The sequence below is a fragment of the Bufo bufo genome, chromosome 4 (genome assembly GCF_905171765.1).
Source record: "Bufo bufo chromosome 4, aBufBuf1.1, whole genome shotgun sequence".
Taxonomy (NCBI): domain Eukaryota; kingdom Metazoa; phylum Chordata; class Amphibia; order Anura; family Bufonidae; genus Bufo; species Bufo bufo.
This window is the reverse complement of record NC_053392.1, coordinates 420730632-420747512: the sequence shown is the minus strand read 5'-3', so window position 1 is coordinate 420747512 and position 16881 is coordinate 420730632. Positions and strand designations below refer to the sequence as shown.

Sequence of the window (16881 nt, the reverse complement as noted above, 5' to 3'; positions counted from 1 at the left end):
TGACATGATTGTATAGCACCTGCACTGAATCCTGATCCATTCATTTCAATGGGTCTGAGCGTTTCTTTCACGCATCAGTTCTGCTTTGCGTGAAAAACGCAGCATGTTTTATATTCAGCGTTTTTCACGCAGCCCTGGCCCCTTAGAAGTGAATGGGGCTTCAGTGAAAAAGGCATTGCATCCGCAAGCAAGTGCGGTTGCAATGGGCCAGATTTATCATTAGCTCAAGTCAGAATAATGGAGTGAAAAAGTCGCAAAAAAATGCGCAAACGCTAAAACTGCGCACAAATTTGGGACTTTTTTCTGCTCTGCACTATGCTCGCCAGTTTTCTGAAAGTGGGCGTGTTATCTTATGTAAATGAATCTCTAGACAGATTTACTATTGGGACTATTTAAAAAGTCACAAAAAAGTCACCAAAAAATGCGCAATTTCACTCCAGTGAGGACCATGTTTATCTTATGTGACTTTTTAATAGAACATGCGACTTTTTCGTAAAAACGTGTGACTTTTGTAAAGCTGCTTACTGACGGATAAACTGCTACCGTCAAACCACATTTATTACAGTCTTAAAGGGCCGATCATAAATCTGACTTGGCTAAAACTGACTTTAGCCATATGTGAAAGTGGAGTGAGCTGTCACAGTAATGATAAATCTGGCCCAATGAGTTTTTCACTGATGGTTGCTAAGAGATATTGTTTGTAAACCTTCCATTTGTTATCACGCGTGTGAAAAAACGCATCAAAATGCATTTCACCCGCGCTGAAAAACTGAACAACTGAACGCAATCGCAGACAAAACTGACTGAACTTGCTTGCAAAATGGTGCGAGTTTCACTGAACGCATCCTGAGCCAATCCGTCATTCTCGTGTGAAAGAGGCCTAACAGTCTCCTGTAATAGTTTTATTTATAAAGGGACATTGACTAGAACTTTGTCTTTCTGGCTTGTCTCCTTTTTATGGCAAAGCAAAGCGATAAAATCTGGGCATTCTTTTGCCAGCAGACCCAGCTTCTCTTTATTCCCTTAAGACCTCTTTCATATGGCCGTAGTACTCCCGTCGCCTTATTGCGGGCCGCATACGGCGGTTCCGCAATACACGGGGCACCAGCAATTTGCATTCTGCATCAATCAAGTGAATGGGTCCCATCCGGAAGTGCAGAACGGAAGCACGAAATGGAACCCAACGGAACCACTACGGAGTGCTACCGTTCCGCCCAAAAATAAAACTTGTTCTATCTTTTTGTGGAACGGATGGATCACAGACCGCAAATTGCGGTTCCCAATGCATGGAATGGAACCAATACATTCATGTGAAAGAGGCCTAATTATGAAACCCTCTTGTCTAAAATCCAAAGTCAATTAAAGGCCTTTAACCTCTCCTTCATGTCGTGGATGTGCAGAAAGAACTATCTATTTTACCTTTTCTCCTGTACACCTTACAAATGTTGCAATCCTCCTCCCCCTATCATATCTCTCTTCCCTTTGTTTTTTATGGAAAAGGATTTGACTGAGATTGCCTCACTGTCTCCCTATTCCAAAACCAAGTAGGGGTGGTTTTAGCTTACTAGATTCCCTTACTTAATAATAGGCCATCCAGCAGGCCAGGTGTCTCTTACGAACAGTGACCCCTCTGCACCACATATAAATATTAACTCCTTAAAGGGACACTGACAGGCCGTTAGAGCATATAAAGTGACATATATTCTTCTGTTGGTCTTAATATGCTTAATTAAACTATACCATTATCACCCCTCGCTGCCTTTCCGTTACTTATAAAAAGTGTTTTTATCAATATGCAAATCACCTTACTTTGTGCCCAAGGGGCTGTCCCTCATTCAGTTCTGTGCCCAGCCGTGCCCCAACTGCCGTCTCCTAGTGCCGCCCAGCTCATTAGTATTCACTGCACTGGGCGGCTTTTTTTTCTCCCGACTCGGCGAAATCCAGCTCATGCCCAGTACTATCTTCCTGGCATCAGCCTCATCTTGTCGCTCCGTGCCTGCGCCTTAGCACCAGCTCCAGTAGAATATAGTACTGGGCATGCGCGGGATTTCGCCAAGTCGGGAGAAAAAAAAGCCGCCCAGTGCAGTGAATACTAATGAGCTGGGCGGCACTAGGAGACGGCAGTTGGGGCACGGCTGGGCACAGAACTGAATGAGGGACAGCCCCATGGGCACAAAGTAAGGTAATTTGCATATTGATAAAAACACTTTTTATAAGTAACGGAAAGGCAGCGAGGGGTGATAATGGTAGAGTTTAATTAAGCATATTAAGACTAACAGAAGAATATATGTCACTTCATATGCTCTAAAGGCCTGTCAGTGTCCCTTTAAGGAACGGGCTCATTTTCACCTTCAGGACCAGGCCATTTTTTGCTAATCTGACCAGTGTCACTTTATGTGGTGATAGCTTTAAAACGCTTTGACTTATCCAGGCCATTCTGAGATAGTTTTTTTGTCACATATTGTACTTCATGACACTGGTAAAATGGAGTAAAAAAAATTAATTTTTATTTATAAAAAAAAAAAGAAATTTGCCAAAAATTTGGAAAAATTAGCAAATTTCCAAGTTTAAATTTCTCTACTTCTATAATACACTGCTCAAAAAAATAAAGGGAACACAAAAATAACACATCCTAGATCTGAATTAATTAAATATTCTTCTGAAATACTTTGTTCTTTACATAGTTGAATGTGCTGACAACAAAAATCACACAAAAAAAAAAATGGAAATCAAATTTTTTAACCCATGGAGGTCTGGATTTGAAGTCACCCTCAAAATTAAAGTGGAAAAACACACTACAGGCTGATCCTACTTTGATGTAATGTCCTTAAAACAAGTCAAAATGAGGCTCAGTAGTGTGTGTGGCCTCCACGTGCCTGTATGACCTCCCTACAACGCCTGTACATGCTCCTGATGAGGTGGCGGACGGTCTCCTGAGGGATCTCCTCCCAGACCTGGACTAAAGCATCTGCCAACTCCTGGACAGTCTGTGGTGCAACGTGACGTTGGTGGATAGAGCGAGACGTGATGTCCCAGATGTGCTCAATTGGATTCAGGTCTGGGGAACGGGCGGGCCAGTCCATAGCATCAATGCCTTCGTCTTGCAGGAACTGCTGACACACTCCAGCCACATGAGGTCTAGCATTGTCTTGCATTAGGAGGAACCCAGGGCCAACCGCACCAGCATATGGTCTCACAAGGGGTCTGAGGATCTCATCTCGGTACCTAATGGCAGTCAGGCTACCTCTGGCGAGCACATGGAGGGCTGTGCGGCCCTCCAAAGAAATGCCACCCCACACCATTACTGACCCAATGCCAAACCGGTCATGCAGGAGGATGTTGCAGGCAGCAGAACGTTCTCCACGGTGTCTCCAGACTCTGTCACGTCTGTCACATGTGCTCAGTGTGACCCTGCTTTCATCTGTGAAGAGCACAGGGCGCCAGTGGCGAATTTGCCAATCTTGGTGTTTTCTGGCAAATGCCAAACGTCCTGCACGGTGTTGGGCTGTAAGCACAACCCCCACCTGTGGACATCGGGCCCTCATATCACCCTCATGGAGTCTGTTTCTGACCGTTTGAGCAGACACATGCACATTTGTGGCCTGCTGGAGGTCATTTTGCAGGGCTCTGGCAGTGCTCCCCCTGTTCCTCCTTGCACAAAGGCGGAGGTAGCGGTCCTGCTGCTGGGTTGTTGCCCTCCTACGGCCTCCTCCACGTCTCCTGATGTACTGGCCTGTCTCCTGGTAGCGCCTCCATGCTCTGGACACTATGCTGACAGACACAGCAAACCTTCTTGCCACAGCTCGCATTGATGTGCCATCCTGGATAAGCTGCACTACCTGAGCCACTTGTGTGGGTTGTAGACTCCATCTCATGCTACCACTAGAGTGAAAGCACCAGCAACATTCAAAAGTGACCAAAACATCAGCCAGGAAGCATAGGAACTGAGAAGTGGTCAGGTCACCACCTGCAGAACCACTCCTTTATTGGGGGTGTCTTGCTAATTGCCTATAATTTCCACCTGTTGTCTATCCCATTTGCACAACAGCATGTGAAATTGATTGTCACTCAGTGTTGCTTCCTAAGTGGACAGTTTGATTTCACAGAAGTGTGATTGACTTGGCGTTACATTGTGTTGTTTAAGTGTTCCCTTTATTTTTTTGAGCAGTGTACATAGTAATACCTACAAAAATAGTTATTACTTTACATTCTCCATATGTCTGCTTCATGTTTGGATCATTTTGGGAATGACATTTTATTTTTTGGGGATGTTACAAGGCTTAGAAGTTTAGAAGCAAATCTTGAAATTTTTCTGAAATTTTCAAAGACCCACTTTTCAAGGACCAGTTTAGATCTGCAGTCACTGTGAGGCTTACATAATAGAAACCGCCCAAAAATGACCCATTCTAGAAACTACACCCTCAAGGTATTCAAAACTGATTTTATAAACTTTGCTAACCCTTTAGGTGTTCTACTAGAATTAATGGAAAATAGAGATACAATTTCAAAATTTCAGTTTTTTGCCAGATTTTCCATTTTAATAATTATTTTTCCAGTTACAAAGCAAGGGTTAACAGCCAAACAAAACTCAATATTTATGGCTCTGATTCTGTAGTTAACAGAAACACCCCATATGTGGTCGTAAACCGCTGTATGGGCACACGGCAGGGCGCAGAAGGAAAGGAATGCCATACGGTTTTTGGAAGGCAGATTTTGCTGGACTGGTTTTTTGACACCATGTCCCATTTGAAGCCCCCCTGATGCACCCCTAAAGTAGAAACTCCAAAAAAGTGACCCCATTCTAGAAACTACACCCCTCAAGGAATTCAAAACTGATTTTACAAACTTTGTTAACCCTTTAGGTGTTCCACAAGAATTAATGGAAAATAGAGATACAATTTCAAAATTTAACTTTTTTGGCAGATTTTCCATTTTAATATTTTTTTTTCGTTACAAAGCAAGGGTTAACAGCCAAACAAAACGTAATATTTATGGCTCTGATTCTGTAGTTTACAGAAACACCCCATATGTGGTCGTAAACCGCTGTACGGGCACACGGCAGTGCGCAGAAGGAAAGGAATGCCATATGGTTTTTGGAAGGCAGATTTTGCTGGACTGGTTTTTTGACACCATGTCCCATTTGAAGCCCCCCTGATGCACTCCTAGAGTAGAAACACCAAAAAAGTGACCCCATTTTAGAAACTATGGGATAGGGTGGCAGTTTTGTTGGTACTATTTTAGGGTACATATGATTTTTGGTTGCTCTGTATTACACTTTTTGTGAGGCAAGGTAACAAGAAATTGCTGTTTTGGCACAGTTTTTTTTTTTTGTTATTTACAACATTCATCTGACAGGTTAGATCATGTGGTATTTGTATAGACCAGCGTGTCACGGACGTGGCGATACCTAATATGTATACTTTTTTATTTATTTATGTAAGTTTTACCTAATGATTTAATTTTTGAAACAAATAAAATAATGTTTTAGTGTTTCCATAGTCTGAGAGCCATAGTTTTTTTCAGTTTTTGGGCGATTACCTTGGGTAGGGTATGATTTTTGTGGGATGAGATGACTGTTTGATTGGCACTATTTTGGGGTGCGTATGACTTTGATCGATTGCTATTACACTTTTTGTGATGTAAGGTGACAAAAAAATGTCCGTTTTTATTTTTTTACGGTATTCACCTGAGGGGTTAGGTCATGTGATATTTTTATAGAGCCGGTCGATACGGACGCGGCGATACCTAATATGCATACTTTTTTTTATTTATGTAAGTTTTATACAATAATATGATTAAAAAAAAAATAATCATGTTTTAGTGTCTCCATATTCTGAGAGCCATAGTTTTTTCAATTTTTGGGCGATTATCTTAGGTAGGGGCTCATTTTTTGAGCGATGAGGTGACGGTTAGATTGGTAGTATTTTGGTGGGCAAATGACTTTTTGATCGCTTGCTGTTGTACTTTTTGTGATGTAAGGTGACAAAAAAATAGTTTATTTAGCACAGTTTTTTATTTTGTATGGTGTTCATCTGAGGGGTTAAGTCATGTGATATGTTTATAGAGCCGGTCGATACGGATGCGGCGATACCTAATATGTCCCTATTTTTTACCAATTTTTCTTAACTTTATTTGGGGAAAATGACATTTTTGTTTATTTTTACTTGAAACTTAATTTTTTGGGGTGGAAACTTTACTTTTTCAACTTTCTTTTTTCACTTTATTTTTTGTCCCACTTTGGGACTTTTGGAGGTCTAATCCCTTTAAAAATGCATTCCAATACTTCTGTATTGGAATGCATTGGCTGTATGAGTAAAACAGTGAGTATTACTCATACAGCTTCCGGCCTGTGAGATCCAGGGGGCTGGATCTCACAGGCAAGTCACAGGAAGGCAGCGCCGCTGCCTTCCATGCCATCAGGTCCCCCCAACAGCCGCATGGGGACTCGATGGCACCGCCGCCGCCGCACCAGGTAAAAGCCGCAAACCGCAGGTCTGAATTGACCTGCGGTTTGCGATGATCGCCAACACGGGGGGGTCACGGGACCCCCCCGCGCATTTAGCCAAGGTGCCTGCTCAATTATTTGAGCAGGCAACTTGTTCTGATCACCATCCGCCGCGCGGCGGTGATCCTAAATACACAGGACGTACCAGTGCGTCCTGTGTCCTTAAGTACCTGGACAACATGCCGTATCGGTACGCCCTGTGTCCGGAAGAGGTTAAAGGGAGTCTTTCACCTAAAATGACCATTATACACCACAAACATCATGATATACATTACATTCCCCATATTATAATCTTACCTTTCATATTGCTGTCCATCGCCTATTTTCTCTTAAAAACGCTTTTATTCCATATGCTAATTCGCTTCTGAAGTTGCCCAGGGGTGTCGTTTATGCGGCTGATGCCCAGGCCCCACATCGCTGTTCAAATCAGACCCCTCCCCTGTCACCCCTCTGGCCCGCCCTAGGTTCTTCAGATTCCATCCTTCCGTCATTGACAAATCCGGCGCCTGCGCCGTTCAACATAATCCTCACGCCTGTGCACTCCATTACCCACTATGGGCAGAGGCAGCAGAGCGTTGCATTACCAGTAGAAAGAGGGAGTGCTCATGCGGCTCTACAGAGCACTATTGAGACCTTATTTGGAGTATTGAGCGCAGTACTGGAGACCATATCTCCCGAAGGATATTGATACTTCAAAGAGAGTTAAGAGAAGAGCTACTAAACTAGTACATGGATTGCAGGATAAAACTTACCAGGAAAGGTTAAAGGACCTTAACATGTATAGCTTGGAAGAAAGACGAGACAGAGGGGATATTATAGAAACTTTTAAATACATAAAGGGAATCAACAAGGTAAAAGAGAGAGAATATTTAAAAGAAGAAAAACTGCTACAAGAGGACATAGTTTTAAATGAGAGGGGCAAAGGTTTAAAAGTAATATCAGGAAGTATTACTTTACTGAGAGAGTAGTGGATGCATGGAATAGCCTTTCTGCAGAAGTGGTAGCTGCAAATACAGTGAAGGAGTTTAAGCATGCATGGGATAGGCATAAGGCCATTCTTCATATAAGATAGGGCCAGGGGCTATTCATAGTATTCAGTATATTGGGCAGACTAGATGGGCCAAATGGTTCTTATCTGCCGACACATTTTTATGCGCCGACCCGTACCTCCCGATCTAGCCGGCAAAAGTAAATTGCCACAAGATCAGGATGTACGGGCTGGCGCATGCGCATTAAACGCTCTGCTGCCTCTGCCCATAGTGGGTAATGGAGTGCGCAGGCGCAAGGATCATGTTAAATGGCGCAGGCGCCAGATCTGTCAATGACGGGAGGATGGAATCTGAAGAACCTAGGGCGGGCCAGAGGGTTGAAAGGGGAGGGGTTTGATTTGAACAGCGCCGTGGGGCCTGGGCACCGGCCGCATAAATGCCGCCCCTGTGCACCTTCAGAAGCTTATTAGCATATGGAATAAAAGCGTTTTTAAGAGAAAATAGGAGATGGACAGAAATATGAAAGGTAAGATTATAATATGGGGAATGTAATGGATATCATGATGTTTGTGGTGTATAATGGTCATTTTAGGTGAAAGACTCCTTTTAAATTACACATTAGTGACCCCTTTTAAAAAGCATGGATATGGTTCTCCCCTAAAGTTCTGTCCCTTAATTATGCCCCCTTAATCCCCTTATTAAGGGAGTATTGGTTCATTTCTCTTGGTTGTTAAGCAAATCTGACCTTCGACGGATTTTACTTCAATGGTGCTTCTATCTTATCTCCCTGAACTGCTTAGTGTCCCAGGTCCACTTCCAAATTAGCTGATATACTATCCATATCCATATATATTATCCATATTCCTCGATTCTTATTAACGCTCAATCTCTTTTCTACACATTGAGAACTTCAAGTCACTATGCTCCAGGTTTTTATCTTGGCCATCAGCTGTTAAAGAGCTGTTTTGCTTAGAAGCCTTCCTCCTACTCCCTAAACTACCTTGCCACCCTCTTAAATTATATAACAATCTGCTTGCTTTGGGGTCTCCAAACAAACCTAGCTATTCACTGGTGTGGGAAAAAGATCTGAACACTTTTTTTTCAGAATTTAATACTGCAAATATTCTCAAGCAGTAATATGGATTTTGTAGATGTGTCCGGACACAGGATAACTCTTTTAAACTTCTGAAAAGATGGTATAGGATGCTATAATTCCTTTTTAAGATTAACTTTTTCCCAAATAATGTGTGTTGGCGTTGGCACACCTAGGAAACTACCTCTATATCTAGTCACACTGCCCTAAGATTTCTACTTTTTGGCGACATATCGAGTCTCCCCTGCTGTCTTTCCTCCCAGTAAAAAGTTATATTAGCACTTTCTTCCTTACAGTAGCTAAATTACTTATTTCTCTGTTGTGGCCTTTGTTCACTAAGTGGATTGACAAAGTCAACTGCATGCACCTATTAAAAGAACTAGCTAGTTGGGAGAACAGATCTTGTAACAAATTTTCATATCGCTGGGCTCCATGAGCTCAACATAGGGACTCTTCCCCTCTTCTTTTTGTTGCATTTCCACTGTGACCCACTCTATAACATTCACATCTCTCTTAATTCCTCAGATTTTGACCTGTGGGTTCATTGTGCACAAAGACGGCTTAGGTTACTTTCGCATTGCCAGGAGTTCAGGCATTGCCAGATGGTACCAGAATGCCCCTCTGTCCCACTGACTTTAATGGAGTCTGGCGCTACCTGGCAAATATGCTAAGATTCGGCCAAACAAATTCCGCTGCACGCATAATTTTTTTGTCCGGCCGATTCCCGGCACTGTCTGCCGGACTTGCCAGCCCAAACACCCAGCCACAGGTGTGAAAGAAGTATTGTTCCATTTTTCATTTTTGTTATTATTCATCTACCTTGTTGAAAATGTATGTTCCTCATCATGATTATCTGTATAGACATGTTAATGCTCGCTTGCTTTTTGTTGTTTGGCATTTTGCCTATGTCCTATGTTACTGAGGACTGCACGCCTCCTTTTCACTATTTGACATTTTGTCTATATGCTATGGCAATATGCGGGCACCAGCCGTGTGCTCACCGCATCATGAATGTGGACCTATTTACTTGAATGGGTCCGCAATCTGGAGGTGTGGTGCAGAACGGAGGCACGGAAGCTTCCATGGGGTTCCTCTCCGTGATTCCGCACCGGAAAAAAATAGAACTTGTACTATTTTTTACGGTGCAGACGGATCACAGACCCATTCAAGTTGAATGGGTCTGGATCCGTCGCTGCAGCCACATGGACAGTGCCCGTGCATTGGGGACCACAAATGCTTGAGGCCTTTATTTTAAGTTTTTGTGTTTTCTTTTAGCTGCTTAATATTATGCTTATTTTATCTTTTTTTATGCAGCCAAATATTACTTTAAAGTCTGAAGTGAATTATGAAATCCATCGCATCCAAAGCATTTTTGCATTGCATTTGTACATTTTTACCTTTTTTGACATTTTGTTAAATTGCAACATGCACTAGTTATGGTTTTTAGAGCATTTTACACCCAGGAATTTTTATAGTTGAAAAATATAAAAAAAACTGTAAAACTGACTACCATTTTTTTTTATACTAAAATAAAAAAATTACAAAAAAATTGTGTAAAGGAGGCCTAAAAGTTCCACAGTGTTCTATTTATATTTTATTCCGCTGTTTAACAATATTTATTTTTGCTTATTCTGTTTCAACTAGGCCAAAAAAGACTTGCAGAAGACAGTGGTGACCATATGGAAAATTGCACTGTAAAAAAGCTAAAAAGAAACTACAAGTCTGTGACTCATAAGAAGAAAATTAGTAAGTTTATACTTTGCTAAATGTATATGACAAAAATTGTTTACATTTTGGAAATATGTCACACCTAGAAATTAAACTTCCAGTGTTTTTAAAATGCATTTGTATGTCATTTTAACTCTAGTTTTGCTGTATACTTTTCAAATAAAAGTGTAAACAAACATATTAACAGATGTCCTAATTAGAGATGTCGCGAACATAAAATTTTTCGTTCGCGAACAGCGAACGCGAATTTCCGCAAATGTTCTCGAACGGGCGAACCGCCATAGACTTCAATACGCAGGCGAATTTTAAAACCCAAAGGGACTCTTTCTGGCCACAATAGTGATCGAAAAGTTGTTTCAAGGGGACTAACACCTGGACTGTGGCATGCCGGAGGGGGATCCATGGCAAAACTCCCATGGAAAATTACGTAGTTGACGCAGAGTCGGGTTTTAATCCATAAAGGGCATAAATCACCTAACATTCCTAAATTGTTTGGAATAACCTGCTTTAAAACATCAGGTATGATGTTGTATCGATCAGGTAGTGTAAGTGTTACGCACGCTTCACAGTGACAGACCAAACTCCCTGTTTAACGCACCGCAAACATCCGCAAACAGTCCATTTGCACAACCGCAAACACCCCATTTGCACAAGGTTGGATACCAAGCTAGCCATGGCCCGTTCCTTGTCCTCACTGATGTTATTGAAGGTCTCTTCCTCCACCCAGCCACGTACAACACCAAGGGTCCCCGAAAGGTGACAACAAGCCTCCTGGGATTCCTGCTGTGTTTGGTCTTCCACCTCCTCAAAGCCACCTTCCTCCTCTGACTCCTCTTCTTCAGACTCCTCTCTCTGCGTTGCCTCTCTCTGCGTTATTATAAGGTGTGTTAAGTAGTACTATTCCTATCAGTTTAATCCCTGTTACGTCCCCTATCAGGGGACGTGTATGGAATAGATTTTAGGAACCGGGAGATGGAAAAAGATGCTTGGTCGGTCCTCTTACTTCCAATTCGGGGCACTGCGCATGCGCCGTGTAATGTACTGTGCCACCAGATATGAGTGGTGTGTTAAGTAGTACTATTCCTATCAGTTTAATCCCTGTTACGTCCCCTATTATTATTATTATAATTAGGTGTGTTAAGTAGTACTATTCCTATCAGTTTAATCCCTGTTATGTCCACTAGTATTATTATTATTATAAGGTGTGTTAAGTAGTACTATTCCTATCAGTTTAATCCCTGTTACGTCCTCTATCAGGGGACGTGTATGGAATAGATTTTAGAAAACCGCAAAGAGTTGTCAATAGTTGACACACTCATGACATAAATTTTATTCCTCTATGCGTTAATCTTGGTGTAGTGATGACTGTGCTCGTGCGCACGTTTGGGAGATTGCAGGCGATGGGGGTTTTTCAAAGCCTATGGTCATGCTGAGGTAGTTCAGTGAGAGTTAAGTGACCCAGAAAACAATGATTCTGCAGTGTGGGCCCATTGTTGGCCTAGTAGGCTTTGATGATCACAAAGAAAATGTATGTTTTTTCTATGCAAAATTATCCAGCCGATCGCTTTTGGTCTGTTCACAATGAAGCAACAACCTTATCATCTGGGGTGTGCCAACATTGCCATTGCCAACACACTCATAGAGGTGGTCGCTTCATTGTGATACGCAAGCCCCTTCACCACAACAAGGTAACGATCATGAAGGGGAATTGACACATGTATATGCCTTTTTTTTTGTTTGGTTTTACAGCCACAGTGCAGCACCAGAGGCCAGAAAAATTAGGCATGTACACATGCCTGAAAAACTAGGTATTGTTGCAGCCGGTGCTGTAGCAGCGGCCAGAAAAATGTATGTTTCCCAGGCAGAAAGTGCCCTAAAACATTGGGGCTTGAACCCTAGTTGGTGGCGGATAAGTCACGCAAGTTATCCAGCATTCAGAGATAAAATACAGCAGCGTGTGGACCATTTTTAGCCCAAGGCAGCTCATCTCATCAGGCCTTTTTTAGTTGAATGTATCGCCCACTGTCAGTCCCTTCGGGATCCATCCCTCATTCATTTTAATAAAGGTGAGGTAATCTAGACTTTTTTGACCTAGGCGACTTCTCTTCTCAGTGACAATACCTCCTGCTGCACTGAAGGTCCTTTCTGACAAGACACTTGAAGCGGGGCAGGCCAGAAGTTCTATCGCAAATTGGGATAGCTCAGGCCACAGGTCAAGCCTGCACACCCAGTAGTCAAGGGGTTCATCGCCCCTCACAGTGTCAATATCTGCAGTTAAGGCGAGGTAGTCTGCTACCTGTCGGTCGAGTCGTTCTCTGAGGGTGGACCCCGAAGGGCTGTGGCGATGCGTAGGACTTAAAAAGCTCTACATGTCCTCCACGGCGTGGTCGTGGTAGGAGGAGGATTACTTTCACCTCTTCCCCTGTTAGATTCCCGTTGTGCTGTGACATCACCCTTATACGCTGTGCAAAGCATACTTTTTAATTTATTTTGGAACTGCTGCATCCTTTCCGACTTCCGGTAATTTGGTAACATTTTAGGCACTTTCTGCTTATACCGGGGGTCTAGTAGCGTGGCCACCCAGTACAGGTCGTTCTCCTTCAGCCTTTTTATACGAGGGTCCCTCAACAGGCACGACAGCATGAACGACCCCATGTGCACAAGGTTGGATGCCGAGCTACTCATGTCCCGTTCCTCGTCCTCAGTGATCTCACTGAAGGTATGTTCTTCCCCCCAGCCACGTACAACACCACGGGTACCAGATAGGTGACAACGAGCAACCTGGGATGCCTGCTGTGGTTGGTCTTCCTCCTCCTCCTCAAAGCCACATTCCTCCTCTGACTCCTCTTCCTCACACTCCTCTTCCAGCGTTGCCGCAGGTCCAGCAAGCGATGCTGATAAGGCTGTTTCTGGTGGTGGTGGTGACCACAACTCTTCCTCTTCACGCTCATCTACGGCCTGATCCAGCACTCTTCGCAGGGCACGCTCCAGGAAGAAAACAAATGGTATGATGTTGTTGATGGTGCCTTTGGTGCGACTGACTAGGTTTGTCACCTCCTCAAAAGGACGCATGAGCCTACAGGCATTGCGCATGAGCATCCAGTAACGTGGCAAAAAAATTCCCAGCTCCGCAGAGGCTGTCCTAGCACCCCGGTCATACAAATTCTCGTTGACGGCTTTTTCTTGTTGGAGCAGGCGGTCGAACATTAGGAGTGTTGAATTCCAACGTGTCGGACTGTCGCAAATCAAGCGCCTCACTGGCATGTTGTTTCGCCGCTGGATATGTGAAAAGTGCGCCATGGCCGTGTAGGAACGCCTGAAATGGCCACACACCTTCCTGGCCTGCTTGAGGACGTCCTGTAAGCCTGGGTACTTATGCACAAAGCGTTGTACGATCAGATTACGCACATGTGCCATGCACGGCACATGTGTCAACTTGCCCAAATTCAATGCCGCCAACAAATTGCTTCCGTTGTCACACACCACTTTGCCGATCTCCAGTTGGAGCAGAGTCAGCCACTGATCCACCTGTGTGTTCAGGGGGACAGGAGTGCTGGTCCAGTGTGACTCTCTGCTTTAAGGCAAGTCAACCCCAAGACGGCGTGACACTGTCATATCCGGGATGTGGAATAGCCCCTGGGGAGCTGGGGGGGTGCCATTGATGTGGAGCAAGACGCAGCAGCAGAAGAGGACTCAGCCTAAGAGGTTATGGAAGAAGATGGAGTAGGAGGAGTAGAGGAGGTGGCAGCAGGCCTGCCTGCAAGTCGTGGCGGTGTCACCAACTCCTCTGCAGAGCCACGCATTCCATGCTTGGCAGCCGTCAGCAGGTTTACCCAATGCGCAGTGTAGGTGATATACCTGCCCTGACCGTGCTTTGCAGACCAGGTATCAGTGGTCAGATGGACCCTTGCTCCAACACTGTGTGCCAGACATGCCATGACTTCCTTTTGCACAATCGAGTACAGGTTGGGGATTGCCTTTTGTGCAAAGAAATTTCAGCCGGGTACCTTCCACTGTGGTGTCCCAATAGCTACAAATGTTTTTAAGGCCTCAGACTCCACCAGCTTGTATGGTAAAAGCTGGCGGGCTAAGAGTTCAGACAAGCCAGCTGTCAGACGCCGGGCAAGGGGGTGACTTTGTGACATTGGCTTCTTACGCTCAAACATGTCCTTGACAGACACCTGACTATGGGCAGATAAGCAGGAACTGCTCAAGGCGAGAGACGGAGTGGCGGATGGTTGAGAGGGGGCAAGGAGGACAGCAGTGGTTGACATGGCTGAAGATGCTGGACCAGGAGGAGGATGGCTGGACCAGGAGGAGGTTTGTGTGCTGCTTGTACTCATGTGTTGATCCCATAGGCGTTTGTGATGTGCGATCATGTGCCTTCGCAAAGCAGTTGTACCTAGGTGGGTGTTGGACTCCCCATTACTCAGGTTCTTTTGGCACAGGTTGCAAATGGCATCGCTGTTGTCAGAGGCAGACACACAAAAAAAATGCCACACTGCTGAGCTCTGCAATGACGGCATTCTGGTGGTGGCAACAGCATGCGTTGATTGGCGTGCTGTCTGGCTGACCCCGGGTGCCGATGCATGCTGTCTGACTGTGCCACTAGCTCCTTGCAATGACCTCCCCCTGCTTCCAACTCGTCTCCTCCTCCTCTCTGTCTCCCCATCAGAACTTTCCACCTCTTCTTCTTCTCTTCGAGCGGGCACCCACGTGACATCCACGGACACATCGTCATCATCAACCGCTTCTCTTGTATCTGACAACTCAGCAAAGGAAGCAGCAGCGGGTACAACATCATCATCATCACACCGTACGTCCATGTGTGTAATGCTACCTGACTGAGACATATCCCTGTTATCTACATCCTCTGGCAATAATGGTTGCTCATCACTCATTTCTTCCAACTGATGTGTAAATAACTCCTCTGACAGATCAAGTGAAGCGGCTGTGGTGCTAGTGTTGGTGGTGGTGGCGGCAGGCGGGCGAGAGGTAACTTGAGAGGTGCCCGAAGCTGAGCTGGAGGAGGATGGTGCGTCAAGGTTCCGAGCGGAATCTGTAGAAGATTGGGTGTCCTGTGTTAGCCAGTCAACTATGTCCTCAGAACTTTTCAAGTTCAGGGTACGTGGCCTCTGAACACTGGGCATTATTCTAGGGCCAAAGGGAATCACAGCACCACGACCACGACGGCCCTGCAGGGTGGCCTGCCTCTGCCTGTCATTTTTTTTTAGATTTGTTAAGTTGTACTATGCGTGCAAGCTACTGTGACACCAGATATGAGTTGCGCTGGTGACACTATGCACTTGCAGCAGGGCCTTAACCACACAAACACGTGCAGGCAACTGACTGCTATTTATTCACAGTCAAAATTGTTGTTTTTCTTTAAATGTAATCTACTGTGATACCAGATATGAATGGCGCTGAAGTGACACTATGGACTTGCAGCTGGGCCTTAAACTCACAAACACGTGTGTGCAACTGACTGCTATTTATTCACAGTCAAAATTGTTGTTTTTCTTTAAATGTAATCTACTGTGACACCAGATATGAGTTGCGCTGGTGACACTATGCACTTGCAGGGAATTGTTCGCTGGCGAATAGTTCGGGACATCTCTAGTCCTAATGCTATACACAGAAACACTTTTTTTTTTTAACATTTAGTTTATAAGTTTTATAGTATTGTAAAACATGCAGTAATACAAAGAACAATAAAGAAACCTATTTCAGTACATTTTGTAGAAATAGAATAATGCTATATTTATTAAAACAACTGGGTATCCATTATGGAAAGTAAGACATGGTATAATTAGGAGAGCAAAACATACAGTATACAATGTCAGTACATCAGGCACCATTGTTGCCCAGCAGACCCAGTGGAGGCTGTCAGGGTCTACTCTCTTGGAAGGGAAAATATTATAGTTATCTGCGATGTCTGTGACCTGACGGGCGCTCCTCCTACTGGTAAGTGAAAGGTCTGTGCTATAAGCAATGCGCCGCACAGACCTTTCACTTACCAGTAGGAGGAGCACCCGGCCAGTCACAGACATCGCAGGTAAGTATAATGCTTCTAAAATTGCTAAGTAACCATGGCAGCCAGGAATGCAGTAGCGTCCTGGTTGCCATGGTTACGGATCGGAGCCCCAGCGATTAAACTGGGACTCCGATCAGAACTCTCCGCTGCCACCAATGATGGGGAATCGGTCATTTTAATTAGAGAAGGGGTGTGGGGGCCAGCCGCACTGGCCACCAATGAGTTAAAAATAGAGGGGGGAGGGAGGGGGGGCCGGCCGCACTGGCCACCAATGAGTTAAAAACAGGGGGGGGGGGGAGGGGGGGCCGGCCGCACTGGCCACCAATGAGTTAAAAACAGGGGGGAGGGGGGGCGGCCGCACTGGCCACCAATGAGTTAAATATAGGGGGGGGCGGCCGCACTGGCCACCAATGAGTTAAATATAGGGGAGGGAGGGGGGGCTGGCCACCAATGAGTTAAATACAGGGGAGGGGGAGGGTCTGCCCCCTGCTGCCTGGCAGCACCTGCCAGGCAGCAGGGGGCAGTCATGTAC

The 16881-nt window shown here is 44.7% G+C and overlaps 1 protein-coding gene across 1 annotated transcript in view; it reads left to right on the top strand.

Annotated features, from left to right (window-relative positions):
• ARID4B (AT-rich interaction domain 4B) overlaps positions 1 to 16881 on the top strand; it is a 557657-nt gene that overhangs the window by 459058 nt on the left and 81718 nt on the right. The window contains exon 21 of the mRNA XM_040429305.1: positions 10232 to 10333. Within this exon, the coding sequence (XP_040285239.1) occupies positions 10232 to 10333 (102 nt within the window). The remainder of the gene's footprint in view (positions 1 to 10231; positions 10334 to 16881) is intronic.